This window comes from Stegastes partitus, unplaced genomic scaffold (genome assembly GCF_000690725.1).
Source record: "Stegastes partitus isolate 25-593 unplaced genomic scaffold, Stegastes_partitus-1.0.2 Scaffold1959, whole genome shotgun sequence".
NCBI classification, from domain to species: Eukaryota; Metazoa; Chordata; class Actinopteri; family Pomacentridae; genus Stegastes; species Stegastes partitus.
In genome coordinates, this window is record NW_007579690.1 from 564 (window position 1) to 18,095 (window position 17,532).

General features: G+C 45.2%; 1 protein-coding gene across 3 annotated transcripts in view; it reads right to left on the reverse strand.

Moving 5' to 3' along the window:
* Positions 1–405: 405 nt before the first annotated feature.
* Positions 406–17,532, reverse strand: part of LOC103373346 (MOB kinase activator 2) — a 60,738-nt gene continuing 43,611 nt past the window's right edge. For 2 of the 3 annotated variants that reach the window (XM_008303213.1, XM_008303212.1), the window contains exons 2-5: positions 8,784–8,944; positions 7,046–7,139; positions 3,622–3,746; positions 406–2,281 (exon numbers count right to left, since the gene is read on the reverse strand). In XM_008303213.1, coding sequence (XP_008301435.1) covers positions 1,962–2,281; positions 3,622–3,746; positions 7,046–7,139; positions 8,784–8,944 — 700 coding nt within the window. In that variant the 3' untranslated portion in view covers positions 406–1,961. Of the gene's footprint in view, positions 2,282–3,621; positions 3,747–7,045; positions 7,140–8,783; positions 8,945–16,183; positions 17,189–17,532 lie in introns of those variants that run through there. The other variant, XM_008303211.1, reaches the window with a different exon arrangement.

Genomic DNA, 17,532 nt, shown 5'->3' on the forward strand with positions numbered 1-17,532 from the left:
ACGGAAAAGGATCCAATGATTCAGCATTTCCTGGATGGATTCTAACTTGAATCATTTCAAGAGGTCGATATCATTGAACAGATCAGATCTCAAGACCTTCAGACATGTTTCTGACTGTTCTGCAGTGTCATTTCTCATCAGTTATATTCTGTTTGCTACACATCTGCAATAAGCTCAATGATTTCTATCCACAAGATGAGGATTAAGGAACTGAAGGTCAAACTCTGTGCTGCAGAAGCAGATAAACTCCTGCTCTTCCCATAATAGAGGGAGCTTTATGAAGCTAAACACGGCTCCTTGTTTGGAAAAAGTCGACACTCTTCTGTAAAACTGGCTGCGTTCTGAGATAAAAATAGCCGATTTGTTAATGACACTTAGACACACAGAAGACACAGAGACACAGGGTGGCATTTCTCTCTTTTATTAGATTATAATCCGCAGAGCTTAAAATATTAAATTGCTTTTAACTTAGTTAATAATTAAAATACATAAAAACGAGAGCCAGAACTGAAGAACCCTGCAAAAAAAAAAAAAATAAAAAATTAAAATAAATAAAAAAGGAGAATCATAAATCCAATCCTCCTCCGAACAGAGGCTATGTCTGACAGAACCCGCTTGTGATTCTTTGTACAGTAAAGTCCAAGCAGACTGTGCATTTTCTATACATGTGTAATGATATCATCGTTGTTATCATTTCTGAACTAAACTTCCTCTGATACTCTTTTTAAAAAGCAAATTTAAAGGGACTGGTGGAGACTTTTAGTTTTGCACTGGGAGCACTGGTGACTGTTGGACAGCAGAGCAGCTGGACACCACCGCTACACCCCTCTCTCTGACTCCGTCTCTCTTCCTCTGTGAGCCTGCAGACATTACCTCATGTCTTTGTCCTTCTGTGCTGCTGGAGTGGGGGGTGATGGTGGTGGTGGTGGTTTAAGAGGCTGCAAACGGCTCTGATTCACCTCCTACGGGCACCAGTCTGCCTCATAGCATCCGCTCTATGATCAGATTAAACATCTAGCATACAATCTTTTAATATTTCCTTCTCTGTCTCCTTGTTTCTGTGGCTACGTGTTTGCTGCCCCCTACAGGTAAGCTCTGGGACATGTTGGTTAGGGGTTCACCAGGTGATTATGTGACTATGCTGCAGTTAAACACATACGGAGGGAGGACTGAGCAGTCTGGTGAACAAGGGACAGAGAATGAAAACGAGAGTGACTCCTCTCTGGCAGCAGTGACGTATTCTCTCAGGTCCTGAGTAGGAAGCGCTTCAAATCATCCCCCCGCATAAACAACCCAAACAGTGATTGGCTAGCATCGCCCCGTCAGGCAGTAACGTGGCTCCCTACTGGCCGGCGTAGCGGCCGAGCGCCCGCGGGCCGCCTCCCGCTGCCGGAGGAGGGGAGGACGAGCCGAGCAGGTGAGCAGAGACGCCTCTTCTCCACACATCAACAACACTGTACAATAGTAGGTCGAAGCAAAGCAGAGCCCCCTTCCTGTACTGTATGTTAGGCAGAGGATGGAGGGAGGGCGGCCGGACACGCTGCGCCCCCTCCTCAAACAACCAAAAATAAAAACTGAATAAAACTTCAACAAAAAAAAAAAAAAAAAAAAAAAAAAAAAAAAACAAAAAAAATAAAAAATAAAATAAAACAATACACATACTTTTTTGTTCCTAGTTTAAATTGCAGAGAAGATGGGAGGGATTTGCCCCTGGGAGGAACGCTCACGCCAATTCCTGCTGGCGTGACAAACCCCTCCCCGCCACCCCAAACCCCCCTGAAAACCCTCCCGCCCCTTTTTTTCCTTCCGGCTGGTTGGTTGGTGTCGTAGCGAAATACAAGGGTAGTGGAAGGTCTCTTAAGTCCTGCTCGCACCGAGGAAGGGGGCCAGGCTGTCTTTCCTTCTCTCCTCTATCTTATCTTCTATCACCCCCGGGGCCGCCGTCTGACCGCCGCCCCCGCTCATCTCTCCGTCACGTGGTTTTGTGAAGAGGGGGAGGGCGCCGAGGCGGGGGTGGAGGGGGCCGGGGCGGGCGCCGGCGGCGGGGCGGGGGTGCAGAGGATTTCGGACAGGTCGTCCATGATACAGGTCTCCTTGGGGTCGACCAGGTTGAATTCCCTTACGAAAACGATGAAATGTGCATACAGAGTGTTCAAGTGGCCCTGCAGGTCCAGAGCCACCGTCTCTTTAAAGTGCGCCCAGTAGAGGTGAGCCAGCACGTGGAACAGGTACCGGCAGATCTTCTTCACCAAGGACTCAAAGGAGTTGGGAAACTCTTTGCCTGGAAGGAGAAAAGAGACAAAACAAAAGCAGTTTATGAGCTGAGACAATCACAAAGGTGAAGGTCAGAGGTTAAGCCTGCTGCTGTTTGACAGCTTTCTGTTATTTACTGTCAACAAAACCCATTAAAACACCGTGTGTGTGTAGAGTAGCTGCTGCCTCAGTGTTAAAAAAAAAAAGCCTCTCTAGAGCCAGCGTTTGGTTTTTTCCATTCTTGGCTACTTGCAGAAACACGGCAGCCAAACACAGCAGGCTGTGTGGAAGAACTCCCACCGCCTGGGTAGGTACGAAGGGCCCATTCTAAGCTAATGAAAACACAATAATTCATAATTACAGATGATTACCCACTAACTAAAACAGAATTAGGAATATTCTGTTTCATTTCCACCAACTGATTCCTCGCTTTAAGTCCCTGAGCTCACAGAAGAGGCTCTAATGTCTTATAAAAACCAGGAAGTGTAGTTTTTAACAAATGTTTTTCCAGTGGTTTTCTTCCTGTGGACGGCTTTCTGTCACAAATTATTAACGATAGATGTAGATTTATTTATTGTAGCCTAAAATTTCTCATTATTTATTGCTCTTAAATTACCAATCTGATGCAGCATCGGACAAAATGTGACACATAGTTTAGTATTTTTCTATAAATGGCTCCATAAAACCACAATTTACTGCTACTCATATTACACAACTCTGTGGTGCTTTCAGGTAGTAATTTGCTTTTTTGTGCTGCTTTTACACGTCAGAATTATACATCTTGTAACAGAGTTTTGTTTACAACTCTCATCTGAATTAGTATCTGAAGAGTTCATTGGCAAAACCACATAACCCCGTCTTCACAAACCTCCAGAAAACCCACTTCTCCATCATCTACCTGAGACAACATCAATCAAACTTGTCTCTATTTTTGTCATTTCTACTGAGTCAAGTCCACTCAGCTTCAGTTTGTTTGATATCATCTCAAGCAAACAACAACAAAAAAAACTTTTCTGAAAACCTACAAAAATTGAGCTTTTGCAAATGAACTCTTCACTTGTTGTAGATGCATTTCCTCGAACGTCTCTGCTGTGAGTAAAACAGGAAAGTACAAGTTAAGCAGATTTATATGTAATAATGCTAGCTGGACTAGTATGATGGGCTGATTTGAAGCAAAATGTCTGGTTTGGCCTTTTCATGACTTTTGTCGACATTCTGAATCTGTCCTGACACCAAGCCTCTTGAGCTAATTTCTTCCTGATGCTACTCACGGGACACTAACTCAGTCCCTGCATTTCTACATCCGAGGCAGCAGGGGGCAGCACAACATCAGCTACTTCAGAGGGCTCCTCTTGCCTGAAAACTCACCGTATTTTGTGGGAAAGATTTCCTCATCTGTGACCAGTTTCTGACAAAGACTCATTACAAAGTCGACGTATTGCGGAGCAGTGCACTTCGTCTTCTTCCCCCTCTCGTCATACCAGTAGTATATTCTAGAGAGTAAGAGAGGCAGAGAACATGTCAGACGATCTGCGTGTTTCACAACAACGTTAAGACACATTTCAGAAGAACGGGGTCGGTTTACGCAAGCTTTTTATTAATCACGATGAATGTCTTTAAAAGAATGTTTGCGGCTGACGTAGCTGCAGCGGTTCAGGCGTAAACAAGTTCATTTCCTGGAGTAAAGAGAAAAATGAAGCAGGAAGGTCATAAACACAGACGTTACTGACCTATGAAACATCACCTGCTCTGTTTCCTCATTCAGGGAAAACCCATTCTCCTAATGACGCCTCGCTTTCTCAATGAAAAGGTGCAGCGCTACTACGAACTAACGACACGCACAAACTAGGTATCGAGTTTGCATTTTTCAGCTGCGGCGGACCTCGTGCCCTCGAGCTTTAATTTCCGTATTGGGCCAAATTCCCTGCTGCAGACGGGACACTGATCCCCCCTCAGTCCCCCGGTCAGCTGGTCAAACATTTCCGTAGTGGGCTGACCCAGATAACTGATTGTAAGTGGACGGCTTGGAAGCATAGTTAGCGAAAGGTCAAACAGGAGCTTGGCAGCGCAGAGCGAGTCACGCTAGCAGGTCAGCAGACACCTTAGCGATAGATGAATGAGCAGCGGGCGAGCCAGTGACAGACGAGACGGTGAAACAGGACCAGTAAGCCAACCGCAGAGACAAAAGATGATCTCAGCGAGCTCGAAAGGTCAGTTAATAAGCAGATAAAACAGTGAGGGGGGAAAAAAAACATAAAGATGTTCTGTAGCTGGTCTGGGAGGCCGTCGGGCCGACATTACAAATCCTGAGGAATGTAAAGAGTCCACATAACTGACCCTGCTGACCACAGCACCAGGACCCGACTCTTACTCACACAGCGTTAGACCGTGTGTGTGTTTGTGTGGGAGAGCTGGTGACTGGACTACAAACATGCCTCCACTGCTGCAGACAGACGCGACACAAACATCACCATATAAAGCATAAAACGCTGCTACACACTGCGGCTTATGCACGAGTTATGAACAGGGCTCGGATTGAGTTTTTGTGAATCAAAATTATGTTTTGCTGAGGATTTGAAAATTTATTTTGCTTTCTCAGTTTCCTTACTTATTATTTGCTATGTCTTACGGCACTCTCATAACATGCTAACACTGTTGAGTCAATAGCAGATCTTCTCCATCTTTGGAAACTTTTGCATTCTTTTCAACCAGTTTTGGTGTACTTGGCTACCCCTGGAGGACAATAGGTGACTGTATTTAATATTCTATTTCAGTAAAAACAGTGTCTGCTGGTTTGGGGGGGAGGTTTCTATGTTTCGTAATCCTTTGTTAAGTGTCTATATTTGCATTTCCAAACCAGAAAGAAAAGCCTGACAGGTTTTGTCAGTTTGCTTTTCAGCTCAATACACAATGTTTTGCAGACTGCTAATAAAAAAATTAATATTTGATGAGAAGCTTAAGGAGTCTGATGAATCTGTTTATGTTACCGACCAAATCCCAAATGGAACCAGCTCTAGGAAACCAACGCTAGTGAAGACTGTAAGCACATTACCACACATTTCCTTCTTTCTCGCTCTCTCACACACACACACACACACACACTTACACACATCTATCCACCCACCCGTACAAAATGGGTCTAAATAGCTACCAAATGGTTCCGTTCCCTCATAGCTCATGGAAACATTTCCTTCCAAAAATAGTGCTGAGTTCTGCCCTTGGGCAGGGGCACTGACGCTGCTGTGACTGTGGCTCAGTCAGTTTTCACCACAGAGGGGGGCGCGGGTGCCAGGTCCATGGGCAGGAAAGGGTGGGGTGCTGGGCAGCAGGCAGCAGCGGAGGAAGGTACAATAAGAAATGGAGCGGCTAGCGCTGCAGTTTGAACGGTTACAGCACTCTATTAAATGTTAGCTAAACTTTGGATTAAGACATTAGCTCTGCTTTGCATAGCTCACTACAGAATGCAAACAGGGACATGCTAATCTGCTCTGCTGCCTCCTCTTCCCAGCCAAGGCACGTTTGCTTCTTCCATTTCTCAGGGTGTGGGTTAGCAGCAGTAGCTTAAGGTGACAGCAGTGGAAAAAGCCACTGTTGACTGAGAGGTTAACTCGTGACAAGTTCCTTTCTCACAGCAGATCTGTCGTGTTATTTTCATTTGTCAACGGCTGCACGGTTTGTCACTGGTGTCACCGGCATAGTTTTGTCCAGAGTGAGCGTGTGCACTCGTAGGTTGCATGTAGTGTGTTAAGAGCTGTTCAGTGAGTGTTGTAGTTTGTCACGATGTGGATAATCTGGTTTTTCCAGCTTTCGGTGTACGCAGTGCGAATGAAGGCCAACTTTAAAGACAAGGGCTCATACATAAAGACTGCACCCCACCCTGACAGGGAAAACTAGTTAGATAAATACTTACAGTTAGTCACCTCCCCTCTGCTAACATGAAGACACATCCATGTTATGATTAAGCCTGCTTTACTGCACACAGGAGGGATTAACCTCCTTTGGAGAAAACAGTTACAACATACCTCTAAAAACGTGACGGACAAGGTTTTTTTTTTCAAACAATCTGTCTTGAGTGTGATTCAGTTTTCAGGACCAGAGCTGGCCTTAATCACTGGAACAAATGGCCAGACTGCTGGCAGACTGCGGGTTAACCGTTTGATCAAAGTATCGAGGAAGTGGGTGTGATGTGAGTATAATTATATCAGCAGACTTCAGATAACAGCAAAACACACATGCTGGACCGCAGAGGATTAAAGCGAAGCCAGCACACGTTACAACTATTAGCACGTGAGCGCTAACTTTGCCAGGACACGCATTTGTTCCAAGTCCGTGTTGACCTTGAAAATAGGGTTAAAAAATGTGAACGTTACCCCCCTGGACCCCAAAACTCATTGATAGGTTTAAAAGGCATGTTTTGTTTTTGTTTTAAATCAGCTGAATTGCATCATTGATCAAAGAGGACCAGAGTTTTAAGCTTCTGACGGTCACTGGACTCCTGTGTGGCTAAAAAAAGCTGTGCTATTGAGTAAAAGTGTGACCAGAGAATCACAAACCCATCAAACTTGCAGACCCAGGGTCCTCATGCTCCCATATTAACATGCAGCGTGCTACACTACAGTTAAAAGACCCAAACTAACCCGAGCACATCTCTCTGGGTTCTGAGTCTGCCCTCGCTGACCAGGGAAGCGTCCCTTAATGAATTAACCAATCGGACGCTAGCTTTCTGATGAATAAACCAATGGGACTCGGCAGGTGAGCGATGAATAAACCAAAGGCGTGGGAGATAACTTACGTGCTGCAGGCCGTCATGGCTTGACAGGTGTCCCCAGTGCAGAACTCTGAGATGGTGCTGTACTGCAGGTTGATAAGATTGAAGAATGTTGTCGCTGTGGAAAAGACAAGACGGATCGTAAGCACATGAATATATCAAACGGTGCGGTCAAATATTTTTAGGTCACGATGATGATTGAAAGCAGTGGCAGAACACAAAAGCGGCATTAGCGCCGTCACGTTCTCCTACAGTCAGCGAGGACACGCCTGTAGTGTATACTGTGATCAGTCACATGCAGGCTGTAAATCCATCGAGTCACCACATCCTTTACCAGCGTATGACCCTTGAGAAAAAAAATGGAAGAATGGGAGGCGGCTGCAGCTTTGGCGAAGATTTAAGTTGTTGTCACATCAAGCAGGTATTTTTGCTGCAAGGGAAACTCCCTCTAAGCACATTACGCTGCGAAACAAAGCAAACCGGGGGTCCGTTTAGCGTGAAGAAATGTATCCCACAGTCTGAAATATTTGCTCTGTATGTTTGACGTACTCGTGGCATCTTTCAGGTATGGTAGCATTCTTTGAATCTTTGACTGCAAAGGAAACCACTCAGAGAACATTCTTGCTCATTTTGGGGCACTTAAAGAAAATATTCAGGGTTGATGAGAGGAAAAGCAACATAGTGAACCAGCTAAAAGAAAGACATCAATATGAAGGTAGCTGATAAAATACAAACACTGTGGAGAGTTATTTGACTTTACTTTAGTACAGTGGGGACATCGTGATTTTGCCACATTGGTGTAATTTAATTTTCACTTTCATTTTGGTTCAGCCCAACTCCCAAGTCTTGGTTTTTCTCATATGGCATGAACCCGATGACACAATCTAATTGCACTGGACCCACCCAGTAGCTACCAAGTTGGACATTTTTCAGTGAAAGTATTGCTGATTTATACATGCTGGCAGAATTAAATGGCTCCAATCATCATTGATTTGGTTTTAAAAAATCAGTTTAATCAAAACATTGCTCAACTCTATTGCTCGCCTTTAAGCCAAAACTAATTAGTGGTGGATACAAGTTGATACAAGCCCGCTTACATAACGTCCAACTCAGTAATGAAAAGCACATCTACATGTGAAATCATGTCCCATCTGGTTTTATATAACTCGCTTCTATCATTCTGAAATAAAAGGGAAAGAAGAACGCTTGTTTTCCATTTTCCCCCAGCGAGCACCTGGCTGGTTTGGATACGTAACCAAAGCAAAGCCAAGGAGACGGACAAAATAAAGAGCCTCATGAGATCGATCAAGCAGCCGGGCCGCGCTGAGTTTACGAAACCCCAGAAATGATGCTCATAACGACAACTATAAATTTCAGCAAAAGTTAAAACACGGCGCTGAGAGTGGCAGTAAACGATGGTGTTTAAAGAAGTCGTGTGTGGCGTCGTTGGGAACAGGCTGAGTGCCGTGCCAGGCCTGGATCGTGTTAAGGGTTGTCGCACCGCTGGAACATCTTGTTATCTCCAAGTGACAAGTGCACACAGACTGGAAAGACGATTCCAAACCCCTGAGGTAAAATTTGCAAGCGAACACTGAGCTTCATGAGGAATTTTCATGCCTCTAATAAGATGATGTTTGCACTTTTCATGCTAAATTTTACAGGTTTGACTGGTTTAATAAGGACTTCTGTTGACTGTACAGACACACGGCATCCACAAACTGCTCATATCCATCATCATCTACCACAGCATTAGGTCACTCACTGTTGCTGGCTAGCCATTCATTGAGGTCTATCTCTCTGGGCAGCACCACCAGCTCCTTGAGGTCGAAGTCCACCACACGGATTTTCGTGAACTCTGGCTCCAAGTACTGCTTCTTCTCTTCTGCCGGAGGCTTCTTTCCATTTGGCTTCGTCTTTGACTTCCTGCAACACAGAAGAAAAGAATACAGGTTAAGGAGCTGCAAACGAGACAATAAGGGACGATTTGAAGGGCCTCAAATGGTAAAATTACTGTTAACTGGACGCTGTGAAGAACGTGAGACGACATAAGCTCCTGCTAAACTGCTAGCACAGGAAATTTCCAAAAAGACTGACATCATGCTGCTGTAACGACGTATAGCATGCAACCAGATTTTCAAGTAGCTCCGGCCAAATGCTGAGGCAGCATTGAATATGGAAGAGAAATCAGCACCAGTTGGTGCTGCAGTAAAATTCCACTGATGAACAAGGAAATCAGCGCAGGTTATTTGATCTGCATGGAAAAAGCTCCTTGCAGACAGAGACGCAGTAGCCTGAGCTACAAGCCTATAAAACACGAGGGACTGGATTTCTTTTAAACAGATCACAATAATCTAAACCTTTTTGTGACTTTTCCGACACTGGATTCAGATCAGCCTAAACAGAGCGAACAAAGAGCCCACTGTTGCTGTACCTGACCTCCAGCTCCGACCCCTGACCTAAAGCTAGGGTCTATAACTTCCACGCAGACGGCCGTCCCCAGTGCCTTGTACTTCCACTGCTAGTTTTAGCACAGGGATGTCATATCACACTCTTCCTGCACTTCCAGGGCTTTAACCTCTCCTCCCCCAGCTCCTGCTCTCTGTCTGCATCAGCGGAGGCAGTGCGAGCTGGGGTCAAGGGTTGAAAAGCTTGAAACCAAAATACAGACTAATGCAATTGACCGCCCCACAATCCTCCTCCTTCACGACTCTGAATGCTGGAGCTGACGAGATGCAGCTTGATTGGTATTCTGTTCGTGCTTTTCCTCGCCCTGTAACAGCTGTTCCTGTTCCCAACTCTGCCTCCATCTTTATATCACTCCCACTTGGCTCTGTTACTGTTGTTTGGGTTTGCTTAAGGACAAGGGAGTTTTAGTTTGCTCCCTGAATTTATTGTGCTTTTGTTGACCCTCATTTCCGGCCTTCTTGCACTCACCCGCTATATCGCTAGTTCTCATCCTCCTCTTTCCACACCCTCTGTCTAAACACAATGATCCAGCCATGTGTTCTTGGCTCTCGCTTTCCTCCTTTCCTTCCAATTCGCACTCCCAGATCCCCCCGCCATTGCCGAAAGACGGCAGCGCTGGCTCCCGGACTGAGGAGGACTGTTCTAACGGCACTAATGACCAGGGATCATAAACACTATTTTTTCAGCAGCAGCCAAATCCCTTCTCACTTTCACTGGGGCTCGACTGCGACTAACCCTCGAGTGTGCAGGAAAGAGGTTGGTTTTCTACAGGAAGAAAGGTAGATATTATTAAGATATTAGACACAGGTTTAGAGAGAGGAGAATGGAAGCGGGGGGGTTAAGCGCAGAGAAAGGAATGGAGAGAGGCGGTGGATCGACACAGGCCCAGCTGATATCCATGGGAACTAATAAACACTTTCAAAACATGACAGGACTGTGAGGCACGAGGCCTCTTGGCCAGAGCACAGTGTTCAAAGGCCCAGTGCAGTTTAATTCCCTTCTCCAGGAAGCGTCACCCTGCTTTCCACCTCGGCAAACAAAGGCAGGCATGTCAACATGAGGATGCATACAGAGCCGGCAGCCTTTTACTTTGTCAATGTTTAAGATCCTTCCTCCTCCCCCTTTTACATGTTCGCTGTCATCTAATTTATCTGTCGGGAGAAATGTTCAGCTGTAAACGGCACAATGATAAACACATGCTCACGAGTGCTCAGGTTCTCATCTGTTGGGTAATGATTCATCAAGCTATCTGTGCTTCCAATCAGACAGTACCTGAGCTTGTTTTGGCCTCATTTAAAAGCCGAGGACACTCCGGATTACACTGCTGGCTAAATATTAATGACTGGTCACTTTCTGTTTCACCTCTTCTGTTGCTCTGCTCACAGTCTTTGTTTTTTTTTTTTTTTAACCAATATCTCGTCTTACTTTGGGTTTGTAGGTATTTTTTTCTGACCTTCCCTCTCCGTGGCTGCAGGCTCACCTGTCCAAACATCCTATTGTTCGGGGTCAATAGCCTCAGGCCTCACACTCCCATCTTCACCTTTCTTTTCATCTCTTTCTGCCCTTTGCCTTCATCTTTCTGTCCCCAGCCATTATCCTGCCCCACAGCTTCCAATTTAGCCCACTCCTTGACCTGTGCTCTGACTCATACTTTAATTACTGTTCCTGTTTTCACATTTAAAAGGTCCTTCCAGTGCTTGTTTATAATGTCTTTCATTTCTCCTAATCTCTGTCTGCTTCCTCTCTCGCTCCAAAACAGACACAAAAAAAAAGCGTCGTCTTCCTCCTCACGAGGGCGCAGACAGATTCATGTGGTCCATGTGGTTTTGCGCTGTGAGCTACATGTTCCGTCATGTGAAAGAGCTTTAACCGAGGAAGGACCTTCATCTAGAGATACCGTCAGCCCTCACAGCTTTTCAAAGGCTTTGCTAAGCCTTTCAGAAAAAAGCTGGTCGGCTCCTGCGAAAGGATCCTTTTGAAAACATTCTGTTTCACCGAGCTATTTCCTGCCTCTCTGTAATTTCATCATTTTCCGTACAAACGCCTCCTCCCCTTCTTGTGAACATTCGTGTGGTAAGGGGAGGTGAAATTCTGGAGCCATTAGTTTATTTTAGGATAAAGAAAACTTCCTCTATGCCAACACTCCTCCCCTCATACGTACATAGTCTGTCTTCGCTGCAACACACACACACACACACAGCTTTGTCTGTTCTTGTTAAAGTTCTCCAAGGCAAGTCTTTGCCATAAAAGGCAGCAGATGCCTCTTTCTCCTCACCAGATCAGGGACAGATCAGGGCAGGCCAGAGACAGGAGTGGAGGGGAGCTGAAGTCAGGGCCAGGCACATGTCTCCAGGCCGGGGGGAGAGCCACAGCCTGCCTGGCACCAACAGGAACAAGCCTATGATAAGGGTTCGCAATCGAGAAAACATGGTCTGCCAGTACAAAACCAAATTTCAAGGTGAGGTAAGGGCTGAGAAGCAGGAAGACCTGCTGGTGTTTATCAGCAATGAAAACAATAAGGAAATAGGGCTGTATAGTTGGGTGACTGGGAGGTCAGTGCTGCAGAGCTGAGGAGCGACTGACCCGACAGCTGTTCAACTCTGTCTGTTAGCCACTCCTTTCACTTTTCCCAGCAACACCACCTCCCCCAACCATCAAGCCGTCTTCCCTCACCACCTTTCCTCTTGTACAACACCACCGCTACTCAGCAAACACACTGTGGGGCACACATACACACCTGTGCCTACAAGCACACAAAATCACACACACACATGTGCACACACACTCGACTCTGGCTGAAGCCCCCTTTCCCTTTTCACGGTCGACCCAGCTGGTCACAACAGCTGCGTCACGAGCCTGATCCCACCAGAGACCCCGAGAAAATCTAGAAGAAGCAAGTTCTGTCTGGTCTGAAAGACTGTGTTTGTGCAAGCACGTGTGCGTCCGCCAAGGCTGTTCAGTCAAACATGCATCTCTTGGGCTTCAAACTGGTGCAAATATTAGCTCCTGTATGTTAGCTGACTGTGTGCCAAATGAACACTGAATACACTTGGTTCTAAAATAAGCTTTGTATAAAGAGGAGCAGCCCTCTGGCAGGTACACCACAAGGCTGTCTCATTACCAGAACCTGGTTCCAATTAATCCTAGAATCACATGGGACCACATTACGCAGCTATGCAGGAGAATTAGCTGAAGTGCTTTCTCTAGAATACTACAATTGCTACTAAACAGCTCTCCCTTTTCCTGCCCTCGCCTCATGCACACACCAGAGCTTTGCTAACATTTAGACCACTTTTCCTGTAGTTATCACCTCCACACCAAATCACAAACATATTCCGTCAACAGTGACATTCATGCTGTAAACCCACAAGGTCCTGGATTCTGTCTTTTTACTGGTTTCTTTCTGTAATGCGAACACAATAAAACCGTGTAGCAAAACTCATGTTACACCGCTCTTCTCTTAATGCTTCAGCCAAGCCAGATATTGCACAACTATTGCCTGGATTGGCCTTCTGGATCGCGGGGGAATCTAACTATTGGCATATGGATGCAGTTAATGCAATCTGCTAGGGTGAGCAGCACTGACAACAAAGACGTCTACCATCTCCTCCCAGATGGCTGCTTGTTGTACTGACTGGAAAGATTTGAGAAGTGTAACTTTAAAAAAGTTTCATTTAACATCAAATTCAGGCAAATACAATAAAACAAGAGGCAGAAAATAACTGCACGTTGAAAGAGGAACCAAACAGGATCTCTAAAGTACAGGGTCTTTTTCTTATCTCTCTGCAACAAGAAGAGGCGCTCTGAGGTGCAAAGATATGCTCCTCTTGTCAGCACCTGGCCCCATTACAGTTCAGTTTGACTGGAAAACACTCCCAGGGTCTATGACATAGGTATGACAGGTAAGAAGCACCAGCAGAAGTGTTCCAACCTGGAGAAATCAAATGACTCCACCTGCCCGAAGCATTAAGAAACACTTGATAGTCTAGAAGGAGAATCAATTAAATGCCAGAAAGTTGTTTGTTCTTGTGTCACAGATAACAGTTTTGTGATAAAACATCCACAGCAACAGGATCTCACTTCGATCCGCGATGATAAGACCAACTACGTGAATGAACTCTGCCATTTTGTAAAAAGAGCAGCTTCAGGAGGATCCGTTTTCTCCAAGCCCGCTGATCTATTTCAGGATTAAAATTGAATAGACTCAAGGGTTCTTTTCCCCGAAAAACCACAAACGGAGGAAAGGCAGGCAGTCAGAGCGCACCAGAGCTAAACCACAGCAGCCATTACAGGGCTAAAAAGAGACGGAGTTAAGGACGGACTAAACCCGAGGTTCAGCCTTGTGTTGCTCAAGTCGACGGCATAACTGCTCTGTCACAGTTGTTCCTGGAGTTTCTGTGTGTTCGAAAAGGCCACTGATGCACAAATACTCACCAGTTTTAGTTCTGGAGTGACGAGATAAGAAGGAAACAAAAACAAAGACGGCGCAGCTGCTACCACTTAATCAGTAGCATCACCGGGAGTGAAAGCAGCACAGTAAATGAGTAAATGAGGACTGAAGCCAGGCCCGCGCACACACACACATGAAAAAAAAGGTTATTCAACTACTAACCCTACCCAGCACAGTTCTGGCTACCTCCTCTTCCCCTTGTCATCCTGTGCTAAATCCCTTTCAGTGGCTCTCAGGCCTGCAGAGTATGTAAGGACCCCCTGCCAGCACCATAATGGATCCTCATCAACATCACAACACACACATGTGCGACAGGAAGGGGGTTTGGAACGAGATAAGACCAAGCCGCTGGTTAAGCACTTGGCAGATGTAACCTCGTCTTGCTGGAAGAAGGTTAGTCCAGACATCGATTTGGCAACACGATTTGGTGATAGGAAGCAAACGAGACAGATGATTTGAATCAAATGAGATTTCTCTACACTCTGATAACCTCAAAACAATGAGGGTCAGGGAAGCAATTTTTTTCCCACATTATTCTGAAAGTTCAGCCAAGATTACACAAGGCTGCATGTTTACTCTTTGGGGAATAAACCACCAAAAGCTATCTTAGCCATCTCCTGTCAGTCCAGTATTCATACCTGCTTCCAAGCCAGAGGTATTCAACCATTCACTGGAGGAGGAAACAGGTTACAAGTGGAGCAATAAACAGGTCTACAGTGCCCCCTACACCCTCATAAAACTGCAAACTATGCATCCTTGTTAACTTTGATGAAGTGTTTTTTTTTTTTTTGCTCAATTTTTCCTCAAGACGGAAAATCTGTGAAAACCCCCTTTTGTTCCTCCCAGGCAAACACGTCAACGGCGTATTTCTTTGTGGCCAGCTGATTTCCTAAGTACGGAGGTTGGGCTCCCAGTAAAATAGGAGCAGCCTAAACGTGCCTCAACCTGTCGCAGGTCTTGCAAAAGACATGACAACATACTGTAACAATAACAAATATCTGTTGTGAGCATTAAATCCTGCTCACGGTCTGTCAAGAAGAGGTCCTAACATGGTAGGTAGTCTCCTCACTATCACGCTCCACATCCTCACAAAACACAAAAGGTTTTGAGGAATGTGCCCTTTGGGCTGCTGCTTCAAAAAAAGAAAAAGAAAAAAAAAACACCTGTCTGCAGACTTAAAAGGTAAGAGGAAGCTTCATCACAGCGTTAACATCGTGGTCTGTCCCCTGGAGGAACACACTCATAATGACTGCATGTCTTCTTCACAGACAGGGTAAATACATAGAAGGAGTAAACTGGGTTGACATTTGCCCTGTTCATAACCACTCTGACATATTATTTTGCTTGAACTGCATCGATTCTCCACGAGGGACTAATCGTGACTGGGTTAGTTGTTTGTGCCACTTTGTATGGCACACAAACACACTGTTAACGCTCCTATTTGGGTCATGCATTCTTGAAATGGTGCGTCTGCCACAACATAGTTTGACCTTAAGATGAAAGCGAGACAATTGCATTTTTCACAGCATCATTTACACGTGAAATGTGGGTCAAAACTACTTACTAACAAAGAGGAAAAGCAGAAAGATAATGGGCTGCATGTAATTTCAGTGGGATGATGTGAAAAAAGGACATAACTGGAATAAGAAGCACACTTTTACATCCTGTGTGAAATCTGCATTATAAAACAAACTAAACACGCTCTGTGATTTAAAAATCATTCCCCCTTTAAGTGATTTCAAACGTTTCAGGTGTTTAATAATTAATCAGACGAGATGAGGAGACAGTGTCACATTTCTCTTGTTCTTGTTGGGACTTGTTCGTGGGAGCTGCAGGAGGAGGAATGCCTGCCTCCCCCCCTCCAGTCACCAGCGGCTGGTAATTTGCTTTGACCCCGGAATCAGAAGGTCCCCCATACATGTGTAATTACTGCACAGAGGAGACAGCGACTTTAACTCACAGTAAAACCTGACTTAAACACGAGATAACTCCTGGTTTCAGTCGCTTTAGATGAAACATGCTCGTGGCAGCTCCGTGTTTGTGCCCTGAACGTGTGTAACAGCGCAGTAAGAGGTGCTAAAGATGAAATATGACGTCGGAAAATTACCCTAAAGAAAAAATTAATAAGGGTTTTAGAGTAGAAAGCAACAGCCCGATATGTTATTTCAAAAAGCTCTTTGACAAAACAGGCTCGACTAGCAAAGTCAGAGCAGACACCACGTTTGACAAGTTTTAATTAGCTTTACCTTAGCACCTTCCCGACCGCCTGAAGCACCATTTTGCAACTTAGTCCGTTTTTGGAGTTTCTCTGCGAGTGCATGTCCGTCTTATCTCCAGAAAAGGAGCAATAATCTCCGACCATAGCTTAAAACATGAAGAAGAAGAAGGAGAGGAAAAAGGAAAAAGTTGTCTCCCCCCCTGTTCTGTGCGTCCACCAGGGTTTGATGAAGCTGTGACTCACTGTACGCGGAGACAGAAAAACTTTGTGAGCAGACTTCACACAGAGCCCGCCTCCTCCGTGGCTCTCGTCCAATCGGGAGGAGGAGAGAGGGTCATGTGGGCGGGGCCGCGGCGACGTCAACGTCTGCCCATGTGGACGTGGTTCGTCCTTTTTTTTTTTTTTTTTTTGCTTTTCTACAGAAGTGCGGTTACAATGCAGGAACAGGTGGTCGCTTATTAACTGTCGACTACAATGAAATAGAAAGGTGTAGCTGCATGTATACACGCCTGCTGTAATAAAACAGGGTTATACAAGCAGAACAACAACAACAACAACAACTGGTAATGCATTACTCATGATATCAATTTCTAAATGATTGCATCAGTACAGCTGCATGTCAGATAAATGTGAGCTTTCTGTAACAAACCATTATTAAACGAAGCAAACTCTAATGAGGGTGGTGAAACATGGCTGAGTTGGTTTAAGTTGTCCCTTTGCCAGATAAAATAGCAAAAAAAAGAAAACGTTAAATCAGGCATGCAAAATCTTGACAAGAACGACTAAACCGAGTTCTGACACTTTACTGCTAGTTTACTACTAATAAACAGCCACCAAGTGTGACAGCGTGTCACTTCTGTGAGAACTAGTGCCATGCCTGCTGGGACTGCGGGGCCACATTCCTCCTGTCGATTCTGTACTTCACCTGGAGTCCAGTTATGACAGGCTGGCAGCAGTCAGGCGTGTTCGAACACGACCGTAAAAAGCCGAGAAACCAGCGACGGGAATCAAACAAAGCCTGTTCTAGAGCCGAAGGTGGATCTGTAAGAACATCCACGGGCTTCTTTGCATTTTTTGCGGGGCCAGGCTTTGTCTGAGGGGAATTGTTTGGAACGACAATTTGAGACGTTTCATTTTGTGGACTTGATTTGAAGCACGGGTATGATATAAATTCTAATTAAATTGTCAACAAGGAGCTGAGCCAACAACATTTAAAGTACAAAATGAACAAGAGGAAATGAACACTGTCTATTGGAAGACGTTCCACTCATGAGAAGATTACAACTGGTGTTACCAAACTATCATTCCCTCACTGTTCTTCCCTTTAATTATTGTCTCTCAACAGACATCCCCTCTTATTCTCTCTTCCACCGCTCT